Source organism: Liolophura sinensis, chromosome 6 (assembly GCF_032854445.1).
Source record: "Liolophura sinensis isolate JHLJ2023 chromosome 6, CUHK_Ljap_v2, whole genome shotgun sequence".
NCBI classification, from domain to species: Eukaryota; Metazoa; Mollusca; class Polyplacophora; order Chitonida; family Chitonidae; genus Liolophura; species Liolophura sinensis.
The window spans coordinates 28,862,679-28,880,990 of record NC_088300.1 but is presented as its reverse complement, the minus strand read 5'-3'; the positions used below and the strand labels follow the sequence as shown (position 1 = coordinate 28,880,990).

The 18,312-nt window shown below is 37.3% G+C and overlaps 2 protein-coding genes across 6 annotated transcripts in view; one reads left to right on the top strand and one right to left on the bottom strand.

The window, feature by feature from the left end:
- Positions 1–435: 435 nt before the first annotated feature.
- LOC135466485 (aldehyde dehydrogenase, dimeric NADP-preferring-like) lies at positions 436–15,539 on the bottom strand. Of its 4 annotated transcripts, none has more exons than XM_064743985.1 (15): positions 15,367–15,539; positions 12,999–13,142; positions 12,522–12,617; positions 11,600–11,735; positions 11,297–11,382; positions 10,165–10,328; positions 8,112–8,238; positions 7,686–7,789; positions 7,103–7,229; positions 6,429–6,499; positions 5,967–6,082; positions 5,007–5,136; positions 4,209–4,350; positions 2,922–2,976; positions 436–1,797 (listed from the first exon to the last, which is right to left on the bottom strand). In XM_064743985.1, the coding sequence occupies exons 1-14, from the start codon at positions 15,382–15,384 to the stop codon at positions 2,953–2,955; spliced, it is 1,485 nt and encodes a 494-aa protein (XP_064600055.1). In that variant the 5' UTR covers positions 15,385–15,539; the 3' UTR covers positions 436–1,797; positions 2,922–2,952. The 4 variants fall into 4 exon arrangements, with proteins under 4 accessions (XP_064600055.1, XP_064600056.1, XP_064600057.1 ...); XM_064743986.1 differs by having other exon boundaries at positions 4,215–4,350; XM_064743987.1 differs by lacking the exon at positions 2,922–2,976.
- A 1,891-nt stretch (positions 15,540–17,430) lies between these two features.
- Positions 17,431–18,312, top strand: part of LOC135466256 (GTPase HRas) — a 34,380-nt gene continuing 33,498 nt past the window's right edge. Inside the window, exon 1 of one of the 2 annotated variants that reach the window (XM_064743667.1) lies at positions 17,431–17,497. In XM_064743667.1, the coding sequence (XP_064599737.1) occupies positions 17,494–17,497 (4 nt within the window). In that variant the 5' untranslated portion in view covers positions 17,431–17,493. Of the gene's footprint in view, positions 17,678–18,312 lie in introns of both variants that reach the window. The other variant, XM_064743666.1, reaches the window with a different exon arrangement.

The window sequence follows — 18,312 nt, the reverse complement described above, 5'->3', positions numbered from 1 at the left end:
TGATTGTAAAGGAATGTCATGGAAAGGACGGGTCAAAAATCTGACCAGGCCCACCAGACGAACTACTTTCACAAAATGCCTGCATGCAGCCATATGCATGCACAGTTACCATGGCAAACTGTATTGTAACTACTACAACTATACAGATAAATGTGTTCAGACACAACTGGTCACAGATGTCACCACTATCCCTGAGGAGGATAAATGATGCAGTTAATCAATTTCTTTGTCATATCAGCATTGCTGTGACAATGGCTCTTGCTTGGCTACCTCAACAAAGGAGTATGACATTGTTTGTCCTTGTCCCAAATGTTGCCGAAATCTGAGGGCATGTGTAATCTTCTGTCCTTAACATTCCAAGAATTTTCTACTTCACCGAGAGACCCGTTTATATATTCTAATGTACTGAAATTTACACAAATTAAGACAGGCATCCAAACTAAATTTCTTGAAAATTTGAAAAATATATTAACACCAATTGTGGACTCATGGTTTGTTTGTTCCGATAAATTCATTGGAGTAAACATGTCATTCAGATCAGATCATAAATAAACTAATCAGATTTATTTTGATGAAGTCACCGTTACATATAACAATACAAGCACCTGTTAACATATACCTACATGTATATACACATCAATGCATCTTAAGACACATGTATCATTAAAAAAAACTTAAAGGTTTAATGTACATGTAACATCAAGTAACAATCCCTGTTTACTCACTTCCTTGAATGCATTACATTATCATTTCTTGATAACAAACAGAGGGTTCATGTCACACAACTGTTAATAACCAGAGACAACACAATGATCAGACATATTCTATTCTCACAAATACTACACCAGTACTTCAGCACCTCTTCTACAGTAACGAATTGTAAACAGATAAATCAAGGTACAATATAACCGGACACTTTATGGAAAAGAGAAAAGAAATCTAAAAATAACAACAAGTACATATTCTAACTTTAATCACTTTGAGTACCCTGAATATGATGCATATTCAGGATATTCAAATATTCTAAATTTCTTAGATGCTTGTTCAGTAAATGGGATGATAAACCAATAATAGTTTGCACTCTAAACTCAACAGAACTCTAAGAATAAGAGAAAATGAGCAAGTTAGTCATGGCTGAAATCAGAGGTTATTAAGTATAGTTCAACTGTAGCCAGAGAATAGCTGGTGATCTGATGATCAGCTGGCCACATAAGTAAAGTAATTAGTTTATTAACAACACAGCAAACTACCTAAATCTAGTATCATACATTCTATGCACATACTATATATGTAGTATAAAAAAATCTAAACCAGATCAAAGTACAGGGAATTGTTTAATTAACGAAAACAAATATATTCTTAAAAAAATTTAAGTGATCTACAAAAAGATACATGTAGATGTAGGCCTACAAACATTTCTTCACTTGACTTACCACTTGAAACAATTTTCTTCCTTTTTTCTTTGATATTTAATACTAGCTCATGAATTGGACAGATTGTTTAATGGATTCTGTTCAAAGCACAGTCATAACCAATAAACACCACAATGCCATGTTAAATCGTCATTTTTAATTACAGATAAATTTTGCCTGAGTTTAACAGTCCATCTTGAAAAAAATAGACATAAACTATGTTATTGGTAAGTTACCTTCTACTTTCAGCTCGAATGGTATTATAATCTAGCTACTAATAATGAATTTCACAATGTAGCATAAAAGGGAGTTCCAATGACAATCTTCCTGAATTTATCCTGGTCCAAAAATCAACAGTCACCTGAAGGCTCTATATCCCAAGAATCTGAAACAAGCAGTAAAAATAACAAATAATGGAATCTTTATTTCTAAATGGTGTTGTCAGCCTTCTTTTTGTGCCTTTTTAAATAATTAGGACAAAAACTAACAGTGAGGACTGACAACCTTAGTTTACAAAATAAACTCACAGAATGTAAAAGTAAACAAAACCTGTTCACAATTAATATCCATCAGCAGGATACAGGAGATATAAAGGAGTTGTAGGAAGGTTCTGGTACTATAGACACCCACCATATTTTTAGGTAGAAGCTGGTATCTAGGCATGGAAAATACAGGTTAAAGGAAGGTTATCTCCCATACAAGAGATATCGAGATGGCTTAGAAAGGTTCTGATACAGGACTGACTATTCTCAAAGACATCATGACATGCGTCATATATGTGAAATATTCTCGAGTACTGTGTAAAACACCAATCAAATAAATAAATAAATAAACCTCATGAAAAAACTGAGCATTGCGTAACAATAAAATTGTAATACACAGAAATGTGACATGCTGCACTCCAAGGAACATATATTCAACTGCGGTAACAATTCTATATGTACAACCATGTTTTTTTTTTTGAGGCTGTGACACAGCAAAAAAGTAAGGCTGAGTTAAGCCAAATATAAACCTGTAAACAGCCAGGAAGGTGTCCTGGCTTATGTTAAACAGGCAATTCTTCAGAACATGCTGGATGGCTCACATATAATGTGAAGATTTTGAGAGGCAGAATTAATCAAGACAAATTCAGTGTTCAGAATAAGATCATATCATCCTAGGAATCATTATTTGGACACTTGACTGCAAGAAGGCGGCAAAATTTAATTACATACAGGACCATTTTTACTCCTTAAAACTCCTTATATATATATATTATATTAGTTCATACCAAAGCAGAAAATACTTAAAGCAGTAGAAAATCATAACAATCCAGCACCTCTTGTCGGTAGTTCAGTTTGGAGTAAAATCAGGACATTCCAAGAAGGAGCACGCAAAAAAAGAACATGCACAGCCGAGACCCCCCAAACCATGCTTTATGAACAAAACACAATGTTAGGTGGGGGTGGAGTGGTGGTGAGTGTTTCATTGCATTTCCCTCTCAGAAAAATATATATACATTTATCTCACCAATAATATTGTCTCTCAAAAGTACAATGTATCACGGTGACCTCATTACACCATGCTGTAAGACAATTCAAAGCTGAACTTCATAAACTTGTCATATTCCACACATCTGTTATCTGTATTTATTTATTTATTTTATTTTACTTATTTCATTGGTGTTTTATGCCATACTCAAGAATATTTCATTCACATGGCGGAGGCCTGTATTACAGTGGGAGGAAACTGTAATGCCTGTTAGACATCTACAGGTACATATATACCTATATCCTTTATACATTTCCACAAATCCCCATCACATGAACCTACTGTTAGTATAAATAGGTCCCATTTGGTATTTTTACACCAAGTACTACAAACAGTCTGTCAAATTCATATTTATTACACTACCCTTCAATCCATACATCCATTTACACATCTCCATTTAAGAATTTTACCCAAATCCATCATATCCCAATAGAGGAGTTTTGAGTTTATGCTCTTTTATCACTGAAGGCAAAGAATGTCCTATTGTACTATGTGACCTGTCACAAATGTTAGGCAACTATTTATGATAACATTTACTTTAACTCTGGCACATGAAAAAAGTTCCACAAAAAGCTGCTTAGGGCATGTGAAAGATGGAGAAAACTGAGAAGCTGAACATTTGAAAATTCAACAAGTTCCTGAAGGAAAGCAGTGTGATTTCATCCTTCTGAATATGGTAAGAAAGGTGATAAGGTTACAGAAGAATTGCCCTTTAGCAACAAAAGAGTTCAAACTCTAAACTCCCCCCTACTGTATCTTTATATCTCAGTGATGTCAGGCCAATTCCACATACATGTACATGTACAGCTTTACTATGTTCTCAGCAGGTATATGTCTCACCTTCCCAGCTACATCTAGGTTTTATATACCTGGGTATACCCTATTTCTTCTAATTTTTGGGACACTTGGTCTGTTCATTTTAGCCATTTTAGCACTTTTAATATGTCAATGTAGCACGAGTATTGAGTTTCTTTTTTCACATGGTTAGACAATTTACTGAACAACATACTCATATCTTTACTTTTCCAAACGGCTAGTAAAGAAATGTAATATTCTACTTTCACCACTACTAATACCTGTCCCAAAAATTAGCAGAATTAATGTCTTTGTGAAAGGTGTACATTAGGCCTTTGAAAGGCCCACCTTGGGCTCTTCACCAGCAGCATGTTTTCTGGACGAGTAAAACACCCAACAGCCTGAGGAAAACCTACACAATATTTCCACAATTTATAAAGTTGCTAAATCACTCAGAAATCAGAGACATACCGGTACCTTAAACACCACGGCAAAAATGGTGCCTAACAGGAGGAATGGAACAAAAGAAAGGATTCCAGATCTCTTGGGTTTCTTCTGCATTATCCAAGTGATCCAGCTCAGCTTCTTCTCAGTGTATGGAGGGTATCGGATCCTGACAAATCATGCAAAGACAAAAGTAAGCAAATTTTCCATCACAACTGATAGATTTTGCAACTTAAATGAGCAAGTAAACATATTTAGGCCATCATTAAAAACTTCTTTGTTGGAGGTCACCAAACCCAATCCAAAAACATAGGGCCAGAAAATTTTATTTTTCATCAGGTTTTCATCAGGAGGTTTTAAAGTTCTTAAAATTGAGAGATAAAGAAAAAAAATAGAATAAGATATTTTTGAGAGGATGAGTTGGGTTACATATTTTTAATGATGGACTTATTCAAGACCAAGCTCATGTATACAATCACTGAAATTAAGAGTAGTACAAGTGCTATCTAATAGTTTTACGTAGCAAGCACAAATTCACAGCAGCTCTGACCTCCCGCAAAAAGTCAAGGTTGCCACACAAATGCTAAATGATGGGTACATGCAAAATTTGACTGACCCACCTGTCTGAATAGACAGACAGAGTGAGTTTCAATATATAGCTGACAGTCACAGCTGAAAATAGCATAATGGTATGTTTCTCATATTTCGATCCTGAGACAACAACTATTAAATGGAGGAAATATTCAGTCACTTCACATTAATTTGTATCGCACTAACAAGACCAAAAAACAATGTTTATCTTCAATACCTATAGTATTTACTCACTGATTAACATTGTCCATTTTCAAATCCTTCAGCAAGCAGGCTCGCTTATGGCTGAAGGTATCAAATGTGTGATGTCCGTGGTAGCTTCCCATTCCACTATGACCCACTCCCCCAAAAGGCAAAGTTTCCACTGAAAAACAGAAAGCTCTACATCTATACGCTCATCACAACAAAATCAAGATCAGAGACTGAGCAAAATTTTAACAATACCTTGGCCATTGGCTGTGGCTAAATAGGGTGCCCAGAGCACACCAATGATGTCTGGTGAGTTACTGGCAAACTCAACAAATTGTCACATATCATACTGGTGATAGTCAAAGGCAAAGACCACTCTAAAATGAAGTACACATCAGATGAAAGACCATTAAAAACTGTTCCAGAAAACACTTAGATTTTGTTTCGTTTTTTTTTTTAGAATTTTTCCAGCCAAGTAAAATTGTGTTAAAAGATAAGATTCTACGATGGCCTGCTGTGATCCACAAGGTATCAGTTACGTCATATCTATAATTTCTGCTTGAAATAATTCGCTTCAAGGTCAATTTAGCGAATGAATTATGAATTCTGAATGATGAAATGTAGCAGTCTAATATGTATTAAGTAGGAAAAACCTTAAAATCACTGGCACCACTTTGATCAGAAAAGGCCACCACAGAATAAAATATTCAAATGCGTTTTACTTGGTTAAACAAATTAAAAACAAAAATAAATCCAGCTATTCTCCTGGACAGTTTTTCATGGTCTTTCATCTGATATATACTTGGTTTTAGTGTTTTCTTTGCCTTTAAGTGCACAATTATCCACAAATACCTGGCCAAGCTTATGTACTACAGAAGAATGTGAATCTCAGAGAATGAGATTAAACAGACATCTTGTGTGACCTGGGAAATGCAACAAGCTCCCAAAGGTAAATGTATATGTGCACAACTTTCCAGATATCTCATGTTTGTATAATGTACTTACATCCTCCATGTACCATGACATCATTCACACAAAATCCACCACTGCTGGTCTGCTCCACAATTTTGTCCACCACATTCTTGTTTGTGGAAAAGACATACAAAGCCAATGGTTTTTCACTACAACAACAAAAATGACAAACAACACATAATATTCAGCTGCATTTCTCCATACAAAATGAAGTGAACATCTAAACAGATGAATCATTTTGATACATGTACCTTGTAGACCTTGAAGAAGGTTTTGGCCAAGATCTAAACAGGAAACTCCTTGAAATGTGATAATTTACCAATGATAAGTTCATAATGAAGGGTAATAACAAGGTTGTAGGTAAAAGTGGTTATACTTGTGCATTTGGTTAGAACGATCAGATAAATCTGAGTTTGAATTGGTTATTTGTCCACAAAACATACATGAAACTTTAAACAGGTTCTGAGAATTACAATATGTATGTGATACAATTACCGTGAATTGATGATGTCAATTGCTTCATCTTCATTCTTCACTGTGACAATCGGCAACAATGGCCCAAATATCTACAAATTATACAAGAAATACTCTACAGGTACCAAATAGGTGTTTTGTGAACTTAAAAATGTTTTCTAGTAAAGTAGGAACATGTTCCTTCCTGAATTGAGCAAATATTGTTCCTACATTTTCTTCTGTGATGGTCATAATTTTGTTAAAACTAAACAAAAATGTGAAACTCATAACATGACTTAACAGGTTCAAGATATGCACTAAATTTCAAATTCACTTGCCTGAACTACTTAAAAAAGAACTTTGCTATATAAGTGCCAGCTTGTTTGAAAGTTTCCCGTTCAGAAAGAATGCAAAACTAGCCATTAAGTGAAGGCCAACAACTTGTCTTACTTGGCAGCCAATCACAGCAGACACTTTAACGTGTGAGTTCTTAAAGGTGACCAACAGAATACAAAGTGATGGCTGTCTAAAACAATCAAACACAAATGTATGTCTCGCCGACACAAGGCTGGTAAAGAAATGTAATATTCTACTTTCACCTGTTCAAAAAATTAGAAGAATCATGGTACTGTGTGTCTCGTTAAGCCTTACAAGCAAAAAACCTCCACCAGAAAAAGAAGAAGAAATCTTCACATATACATGCCGTTAATGCTAACCTCATTGGTCATGACAGGATCATCTAACTTGACATCTTTAATGACTGTGGGCGAGATGTACAATTCCTCTGGTTTCAGGTCTCCTCCAAACGCCACAGTCCCCGAACCCAGCAGATTCTTCACACGCCTGTCAGCAAAAAGAATGTGTGACCTCTTTTACAGAACTAGTAAATAACTTGAGCAGAAAAATGGATAGGAGAATACAAGCAGTAGTTTATACATCAGTTCCTCTGGTTAAACCAGTTTTAATGCCAACATTATAGCGCAGTGGGATGATCATATAAATAAAAAATTTTACTGCTTTTTCCTAAACAGTTTTACAGCTTTTTCCTAACAGTTTTACAGCTTTTTCCTAAACAATCTGTATAGCCTGACCAGGCTCTCCTCCTTTATCTTGTAACTACAATACCGGGATGAGAATGAAAACTTCTATCCAAAGACCAAACTTTTGTCTAAAGCATTTCATGGCAACATTATGTAAACAATATGATGGCCATAGTAATGGTATGAGGGAAAGGTAGAATGCAATCAGTGAATGTGAGTCTGGAACAATGGACAGTGAATGTTCAACTTCACAACCTACTCGAAGTGTCGTTTATTAATAATGCGACCATAGTCGTCGGATTCTGCTGGATCTCCTTTGTAAAACTCATCCAAGGCAGACTTCAGCTTCTCTATAAGGGGCTCCTGAAAACAAATAAACAGACAGAAATTTATGTGAAGAATTTAGACATGCTGCATGCACTTAGCCAACAGTGAATGGTGATATGAATGTGAGAAATGCAATAAGTCAATAGTTAAGAAGAATGACTGTATACAAAAGCAAATGTGGCCATTAGGTCCTTTTAACATTTGCGTTTTCATTTTGACCATTTTGCTAATATGATAGAAAACAGGTGAAATATGGATCATACTGGCCATTTCAAGATATATTTACTTTTACTTTCTGTGAAAATGAACTTACTGATAGCTCATACAGATGTGTTCACAAAGGTGTTACTACACATACCTGTACATCTTGTGGACAGAGGACATAGTCTGGGGCCACACAGGTCTGTCCAGCATTACAGACCTTACCCCACATGAGGCGCCTGCCGACCACTGATAGGTCACATCCACGATCAATATACACAGGGCTGGTGGCAGGCAAAGAAATAAAATCATTAGCATCATTTAAGTATTTTCCAACTGGGACGAACTACGACCCATTCGCTGATTACGAATCAACGATTATTACTGACATCCTATATGCTTACTAAATCACTAATGTATTCATTTGAGTGAGTGAGTGCTTGGGGTTTAACGTCGTACTCAACAATTTTTCAGTCATATGACAACGAAGGAATCATTAGGGTGCATGTACGTATAATGTGCCTCCTTGTTGCAGGACGGATTTCCACCGCTCTTTTATTTAGTGCTGCTTCACTGAGACCACTTACCGAAGGCAAGTAAGCCGCCCCGCCCGAGCCATTATACTGATACGGGTCAACCAGTCGTTGCACTATCCCCTTCATGCTGAACGCCAAGCGAGGAAGTTACAACTTCCTCTTTTAAAGTCTTAGGTGTGACTCGATCAAGGATTGATCCTGGATCTACCGGTCCCGAAGCAGACGCTCTACCAACTCTGCTATCCGGGTCGGTTGTATTCATTTGAGGTTTAAGGCTTAAAAAATGGTCCTATGAGTCACAGTTGAAGAAATTTTATCAACATGTACATCTTAACCATATCTTACCCTTTACTTATTCTAAAGATGCTAACATAAACTACAGCCAATGGGTGAATCTCTCTATGTATTAGTTACATGAAGGTAAAAGTTAAGTACTGACATGACATATGAGAAGAAAAACACATATTGTTTTGTAAAGGAGAATCTTAACCAAAACAATTATTGCATTTATTGTATTTGTTTATTTAATTTGGATTGGAGAAAAGGGCGGCTTTTGTACCATGCTTATAATTACTGCACTTAGATCAGATTTTTTGGGTGGAGAGCACAATGGCTGTGTAAATTGAGTGCAGGGTCCTCATGCCAGCTGAAGCGAAGGTGTAAGTGCAGAAGGAGCACTGAGGGTGCTTTATTTCAATATTGTTCCTGTTGAACCCCATTCTAACATTGAAGAAATGGGGAGTGAAACCCTTGTTCGCAAAGAGTAATCTTGTGTTACATTTTGCCGTTCTAACCTCATTCTCGTGTGGGATCAACACCAGTGCAGTGATAAGAATAAGCCCAATAGGGCCTATTGGACTCCCCGGCCCTCCCTGCCCTCTTTAATTCACCTGGTGCCTGACTAAATAACTACACTCCTGACATAAAGCCACAGTCAAATGAATGAGATCTGAACACTACCATGAATGAGATCTGAACACTACCATGAATGAGATCTGAACGCTATCATGAATGAGATCTGAATGCTATCATGAATGAGATCTGAACGCTTCCATGAATGAGATCTGAACGTTACCATGAATGAGATCTGAACGCTACCATGAATGAGATCTGAACGCTATCATGAATGAGATCTGAATGCTACCATGAATGAGATCTGAACGCTACCACGTGCATCCAAAGTATAACACTGACGCATCACACATCAATTTAGCCAATAAAATGAGCGACTGATTGCTTGAGTTTAGTGTCGTACTTAGCAACTTTTCAGCCATATGACGACGAAGGAGTCCTTAGAGTGCATGAAATATGCCTCCTTGTTGCAGGACGGATTTCCACCGCTCTTTTATTTAGTGCTGCTTCACTGAGATGACTTACCGAAGGCAAGTATGCCGCTCCGCCTGAGCCATTATACTGACAAGGGTCAACCAGTCTTTGCACTATCCCCTCGATGCTGAACGCCAAGCGAGGTAGTTACAATTTCCTCTTTTAAGGTCACAGGTGTGACCTGATAAAGGATTAACCTTTAATTTACAGCCTCCCAAAGTGGACGCTCTATCAACTGTGCTATTGGGGCCAGCACTAGCCAATAAAGAGCAAATAAATCTGTTGTAACAAAACAAAGTTGAGCAATGCCTGATACCAATTTACATCAGCTGTACAACGTCTGGCTACCTCTTTCCTCCCAGCTCTAAAGTGACTGGGGTCAGGTTCTCTGCTGCAGCTTTCATTACTATTTTGGCCACCATGCTGTTTCCCGTGTAGAAGATATGATCAAATCTCTCCTTGAGCAGGGCAGTTGTCTCGGGCACCCCACCATTCACCACCTTTACACATTCCTACACAAAACACATACGCAAACTGTTCATCTTTTTCATTCATATTTTAGGCAAGTATTCAAGGGACTGATGAGCAGTTTGACAAAGGCAGAAATAGCCACAAAGTCACTGATATGTTATAATGACGATGAGAGAATGGATTTTTACCTATACCAATTCAGAGTTATCTCCCTCATAATAATCTTCCTCACAAGTACTTATATCGTACTCCTTACAGTGCATGAGCCTGTCTCTACATACACTTTACATCGCTGCCACCACTACAAAATTTTGAACAGAAATCTGAAACAACACTGGAGTCAAGGTGATGAAGCAGGCAGCTTTGTATCTTACAATACATTATATACCTGCATTCTCTGTCTAAAATATGCACAACATGATTCTAAACAAACAACTAAAACATTTTTATTGCTGAATGCTGATAAAATTGTTCTCCACAAGGACACCAGTGGTGAGGCTAAGCCTAAACAAGCATACATGTGTTGTACAGGCTCCAAATGTCAAGCTTGTCTGGTGGTGGCAGTGAGGTAAAGAGGGCATAAGGAGCAGCACATGCACTGTAATGGTATATGTATATATATATATATATATATATATATATATATATATATATGATGTTATAATAAATCTTTTATAGAGCAGCATGATTTTAGAGGTAAATATATCTTAAGGAACCATGCCATGAACTCAAGGAACACAAGAAAACATTTAGAAAGTTTCACAAGCTCAGATTTACTTAAGGTTTGAATTGAAGTCCTATGAAATTTAAAACTTCTGAAACTGGTGCAATTGAATAACGAATACCATTGGGTAAGGAATGGACATTAGTAAGTGTCTGTGCAGTAAATGTTTGATTATTTCCTTTCTAATGTAAGTTTGGGCAAAATAGCTGTACCAGTTCTGAGACAAAGACAGACAAATACAGTAAAGAGATGCACATTTATACATGTAGCTGAAGTGGATCCTACCGTATCCAGATATTGTGGGATTAGTTTTTCCAGGAGCAAAGCTGTGTTTTCCGCCACTTCAGAGGGTTTCAAAATTGCACAATTCCCTGGGTGAGACAAAGAAATGCAATACATTTCTAAATATATCTCAGAGACACAAATGATGAGAAAAATGTATGTTTCTGCTCCAAATGTAATATTATATGACTTTATTCACCTCTAAAAATGCAATTTTCAGATGATTTTTTATGGCAATTACAGCAGACTGAAGGTGTTTTCCTATCAAGAAATGTGATGATTGAATCTCAGTGACCGATACCTTACCTGCTGCCAAGGCCCCTAACAGAGGTAGGAGGGTTAACTGCAGAGGGTAGTTCCAGGCCCCCAAGATGAGGACAGTACCAAGCGGCTCCCTCCTTATGTAGCATGTGTCCATCATATTTAACAGTCCCTTCTTCACCTGATAAATAAAAAGTTAGGATTTGAAAATGTTGGATATGTTGGAACCAAGGTTAAAAACAGACACACCAGTGCCAGTATGTTTGTGTGTTTACACACTAGTCTGGTGGGAGAGTTATTTGTCTATTTGTTTATCTTGGGTTTCAGTTAAACGCTGATTTAAAAGGTATTTTGTTGATACCATGATGGGGTCTCATTGTAACAGGATGGTACCCATGGTGCTGCCTCACCAGAATGCCATGCCAAAGACAACAGACATGAAACCCAAACCTGTCACAGTATATTACCAGGCCTATTACCTTGAAGGGATACAGAATCAATTCTGACTGGCTGGTATGAGAGATATCTAAGCAAGTCTACGCCATGCCTAGCCTAAGCTGAATTCTCCACCCCCATCTGATCAGCGTCGACTACGTATAACTTTAAGCTGAGCAACTCGCCAGGGAAGAACATGTACCAAAATTATTGATTTTAAAAGTCCTTTGGTTTGACTTAAGGAAAATTGTTGATGCACTATGAATCAGACCCCCTTAACAAAGCATTATTATCAATACAAGGCTGAAACATAAAGTTTGACACAATCTTTGAAGAAGTCTGGTTCTCTTAATTTCATATCATAATCATGAAATAACTGAAAAATGAAGTCTGAACTTCAGCTGTAAAAAAAAAACAAACAAGAGAATTAATGTAAAAAAAGTAGTTCAACAAATGTAAATATAGAATGTGCCATGTTAATGTTTGATCAAATGTACAGATCAGTTCATAGTATCATAACTAAGTTAATTACCTTCTCTGGTTTCATCCATTCCTCTAAATTATTCATGGTATTAATGACCTCGTTTGTTGCTAAGGACACTTCAAAAACCAAAGTCTCCATCTTTGGCTGCAAAACCAAGGCAAAACAGTTTTATAATTACTGTTAGACTTACAAAAAATAGAAAACAACTTTTACAATGTCTAGGCTTCAGAATAAAATAAATGTAAATCAATATTTCATCTCTTTCCATTTAAGAATCTATCTGTACTGAGGTAAGTTTTCTTCTAATTTTAATGAATGGAGTATAAATAAAAATTGCAAGCGCAAGCAAACAAAAATTTATTTTGGATAGCAGATATACTGTCCAATTAAATACCAAACTATGGACAAGATTTGTGCATTTTATTATTATTTTAAAGTAAACATGAAATTCTTTATAACTATGTGGTGTACATCATATCATGAAATAAAAGTGTAACAACAAGGAAAAAAGTTTTGGAGTGAAACCTTGTGTAAGTCTTTCTTAAGGGCCTCCACTATGTCATCTTTCTTTTCCGTTAAAATCTTTAGAATACCATCAAGCTGCTTTCGACGCCATGCCAAAGTCTTTGTTTTCCCCGAGAGAAACGTTTTTCGCACTCCAGACACAAGCTGTTCAAAACAAAATTTATTGTCTATATATTGACTGATGAGCAGAGTGTATAATAATAATAATAATAATAGTGCTATCATGCTATAATCAGCCTGATACAGGCAAAAAAGTCATCAAATACACAGGGTTAAACTGACGAAAATAGCAAAGTTCAGCATCATACACATTAAACATCTATCGTAAATCTTCAAACTTTTCAGCCAGAAAAGCACTTTTTAGGATGGAATTTATGAATACGTTTATTATGAAAATGACAAAAATGATTTGTTTATGTCACTAAAGATGCAAGCTTCATACCGCTGTGCAAATTATTTCCCTACACTCCATAGTTCTCTCAGAATGTTTCAAAATACTGGTTGCAAAGATGGCTGAGAAGATTGAAGAATTTGGGTGCATGTACATACACAATCTGAAACAAGTAAAACCTAGAAAATTTATTTATTTGATTGGTGTTTTACACCGTACTCAAGAATTAATATTTCACTTATACACTGGTGGCTAGCATTATGGTGGAAGCAAACTGGGCAGAGCCTGGGGGTAACCCACAGCCATTTGCAGGTTGCTGACTGGCTGTCTCACATATAGGAGAGGAAGCCAGCATGAGCTGGACTTGGTGAGAGGCTCCTGGGTCATTTCACCATACTGGCATGCTAGCCACCTCAACCACGAATGTCCATGCTTGGAGTAACCAAACTAATACCACACCAGAAATAGCAACACGCACCTTAAACAACACACTGGGATTTATGAAGGCCATTCAAACAACTAACTTCAGCACAAAAAGTGGCATTTTTACTCTTGGGTTGAATTATCAATGGATACCAAGTACTATCACACCAGCATTTACTTACATTTAATTTCAGATAGTATGGTTTATAACTCTAACCAAATACAAAATTTAGGGCAAACCTGGTAAAAATGACTTCAATAGCTTAGTCTGAACTAAATTTTGGTGGGTAAAGGCATGGGAGTTAAAGCTCCAATGCATCTAAATTTTCTGAGTTTCTGAAAAGGCACTGCTTCACTCAATACTCTCACTAAATACCAGGCTTGAAAAATTTATCAGTAACTATTTGAGTGTTGATAGAGCTAAATATCTTTCATTTGCATGCCATTCTGATGATAACATCTCCATAGCATGCGATTATAATTAGTGTATTTATTTACATGTTTAATTATCTAACAATTTTTGAACATCATTTCAAAAGGAAATCGAAAATGCCCAAGGTAAATCACCAGCTTATGCCAGTTATGAACAAACTTTCTATCTGAATTGTGATTTATTTATTTGTTTCATTTATTTGATTGGTGGTTTATGCCATACTCAAGAATATTACGCTTATACGGCAGCAGCTAGCAATCTGCTGTGAGGAAACTGGACAGAGACCTGGAGAAACCCACAACCATCGAAGTATAGCCAGAGAGGAAGCCACCATGAACTGAAATTGAACTCACGGCGACCTCGTTAGTAGGAGGTGTCTGAGACATTGCGCCGTGCTGGTGTGCTAACCCCTTGGCCACGGATGTCCCCCAATTCCAACTGATGTAAAGATACGCACACTGCATTGGTGGACTGCTTATTGTCACCAAGGTCCTCTGAACAATAAGACTTGGAGTAATCTAGAAATGTCCTGCCCATGGCCAGGACTGAAACTGCTTATTAAATTAACCTATGCAAGGGTAGTTGTGCTTGACATAATAATGTGCATGTCTTCTGACTTGACAATCTCAAAATAGATTGATCAAGTTGTCATATATTTGCAATTCAGGTTTACCTAAAGCTCGCCATCCGAGAAGAAGTAATCTTCTCAAAAATCCACTGACTTAAAGAAAATGCAAAACTATTAATTAAATATCGTAGCAATATCATTTACAAATGGGAACTAGCTTATAGGGATACAATTATTTATTTATTTATTTGACTGTTGTTTAACGCCGTACTCAAGAATACTTCACTTATACGACGGCGGCCAGCATTATGGTGGATGGATGAAGGCCTACAATTAAGTCTTCTGCTGAAATATTAAGTGGATATATTTTAATGATCTTTAAAATGTTAAACCTTTATTCTCTGCCAGATTCATTAGTATTCGTTTCAATTTAGGACTATTATAATTCTGCAGAAAACTATTTGCTGTTGGCACATGTATACATGATCATTGATAGTACAGTATACATTACAACAACAGCAAATGCCAGTTAGCGATGTGCGAACAGTATTACCTCTGTGTAGTTTGCCATGACAGCTACCTCAGATGTGTCGCTCTGATGTCAGCACCGATTATCGACTCGATCTATCACAAAGAGAGACAAATATCTGGCACCTATATTGTTTTATTTTCGATTGTTCTCAACTTTAACTGTCAAACAATAAAGAAAATCACATGACAGGTACAAAGTTCGAAGACTCGTACACATGAAAGATACGCGTCCGCTTCCGGGTGGGTTAAAATTTCTTGAGCATACACGTACTTTTGACAATAAAACCGAAAAAAGTACTGGTAACCACATAAAAATTAAATAAGAAAAATTGGATGTAACGATGTTTAGTAACTATTCAAGTACCTCTTTGGCAACCATTAAACAGGCACCATAACGATGGAACCACAGAAAGATAGGCAAGTGCATGCAAGCAGTAGAGGCATATACATGATGCACAGTTAATGAGTTATTGTTGTCACTCACAGTTTAACATAGTAGAGTATTAAAAATATGATAAACCATGCGTATCATGAATATCTAGTTGTGCGCATTTGGTTTATAGGTGTGAGGTAGTCGTTCATTTATTTAGGTTGGCAAGAAGTTTTGTTTTTGTGTTACCCGATTTATACATATTTGTATAACAGTCCCACATGTTATGGTGAACTTCAACTATGGGAAAAAGTGTTTTCTTGAAATTATGCTATAACTGTCTTGCCATTACTAATAAAAACTGCATGTAACCTAACATACAGCATCTTGATGTTGAATTCATTTTTACAAGTCTTAATTAATTATGAGGTTGTGCAAGCTTACTTTTAGACCTTTTGTCTCCTTATTTATTCATTTGATTGATGTTTTACACCATACTCAAGAATATTTCACTTATACGACAGCGGCCAGCATTATAGTGGGAGGAAACCGGGCAGAGCCCGGGGGAAACCCTCGACCATCCGCAGGTTGCTGGAAGACCTTCCCACATACAACCGGAGAGGAAGCCAGCATGAGCTGGACTTGAAATCACAACAACCACATTGGTGAGATGCTCCTGGGCCATTACGCTGCGCTAGCGTGCTAACCGACCGAGCCACGGAGGTTCTTAAAACTTATTTATTTGATTGGTGTTTTACGCCGTACTCAAGAATATTTCACTTATACGACGGCGGCTAGCATTATGGTGGGTGGAAACCGGGCAGAGCCAGGGGGAAACCCACAACCATCCGCAGGTTGCTGGCAGACCTTCCCACTGACGAGGTTCTTAAAAATGACACTTCTTGTCAACTCCTCTGTGCCGTGTGTTCTCCCAGTGTATTCTCCTAGTGTGCTCTTGTGCTCTCCCTACACTCTCCCAATGTGTTCTCCCAAAATTATTTTCACACCCACAGTGCAAGAATCTTAGACACACAAAAAATAGCCAGGGTAAAGCAGGGTAATGAAATTCAATTTGAGTTACTGTATTTAAATGAATTAAATGTCCTAAATATCTAAAAAATATACAACTTCACTATTAGACTTCGAGTTCCAATAAAGAAAACAAATATATACATTTAATTTTGATGTTACTTTATCGGACATAATAATGGGGGGAAATAACACCCACACGCCACAGTTCTACAAAACCGGTTTGGCAGAATAGAAGATCATGGTGTTCAAATAACTATCTCTTATCGAAGAGTCATAAATGAGCGACACGATATGAAACTATATTGGCTGGGCAGGACCGATCTATAAAGGTCAGTTGCCCAGAACGTCCGACGAACTTTGGCTTGCCCGGTCGACCTTCTAAGAAGACACTAAGAATGGCCTTTGTGTGTCGCATATATAACGGTACCAAAATACCGCCTCGCCGCTCATTGGTGGGCTATTTATGGAAAGGGTTGTCCTGGGGAGAACCGCACGGTATAGTCGAAAATGAGATAAGTCGCACATATTCATTGACAAACATATCGATTTCCAGTTGTCCTCTCAGTAATGAACAGTGAATCAAACCTTTGTTCTGAATTCAGGTGATAAGATATTGCTTACAAACAGCAGCAGTGCTGGTTAGACCGAAGGATGGATGACAGGAAGTCGACTGCGCCATTGTGAACAGGGGAGCTCATCTCGCTGTAGCGGCATTGCATGGGCGTGATCTTATGTTGTGAAGAGTAGATGAGTAGGTTCACCCTTACGTAGATGCTTTACACTTTGAAAGTGACGTTCGAGACATTTTAAAGTGCTTATGTTTCCTACATATCAAAAAATTCGACACGAGGGAGGTAGAACCGAGCATTGAGGGTAGTTTGGTAGGGCAAGGGGAAGCAAATGACGGAGTATAAGTTGGTCGTGGTTGGAGGTGAGTGCTAGTGTTGAAGTTTGCTGTTGTGGGGACAGTTGTCGGCGCGATCGTAAACAAAACAGGGTGTATCTGGCGCGCTAAACACACACCGGTTGATAAGGAACACTCCACATTTAGGTGCACACATCAAAATGACGAGTTAGCCGTACAAACTCCTTTAGCACCGTGCTTAAAACGCATAGTTATCAAAGAAAGTGTGCGAGAATGTCTGGCATTTGGAGCCGAATACGAAACAGTGGCTACGGGTGTGATCACGGTGCATTTTAGCAGCGATTTGACAGAAAGTTAGCTATTAGTAATTGTCTGGATGATGTATTTCTGTAGCCACTGGGATTTAGAATGTTATTTTGAAGACAGCAGTACTGTAGAATGTCTTATGTGCAAAGATGAGATGTGGTTATAAGATAAGTGTACATGTATATGTAATAATCTGACATACGTCGATATACTTTGCAGTACATTTTAAAACTTTAAGAATTGACAGTGACACAAACTCCATTGCTACCTCTCAAACATAGTTGAGATCACAAATTGCATTTGCGCTGGTGGTATTGAAGCTCTCATTATGAGCTTGTGTGAGTGCAAGCTTTGATGTCGAATCATAAGGGTTAAAGGTAAACTAAAAGAAGGAT

Excerpts from the sequence above, each read along its gene's own strand:
- LOC135466485 (XM_064743985.1), bottom strand. Across the intron at positions 11,736-12,521 it reads AATGGATGAAACCAGAGAAG|GTGAAGAAGGGACTGTTAAA; the intron begins GTAATTAACTTA and ends TTTATTTATCAG. Across the intron at positions 8,239-10,164 it reads TTAGAGCTGGGAGGAAAGAG|CCCTGTGTATATTGATCGTG; the intron begins GTAGCCAGACGT and ends GCCTGCCACCAG.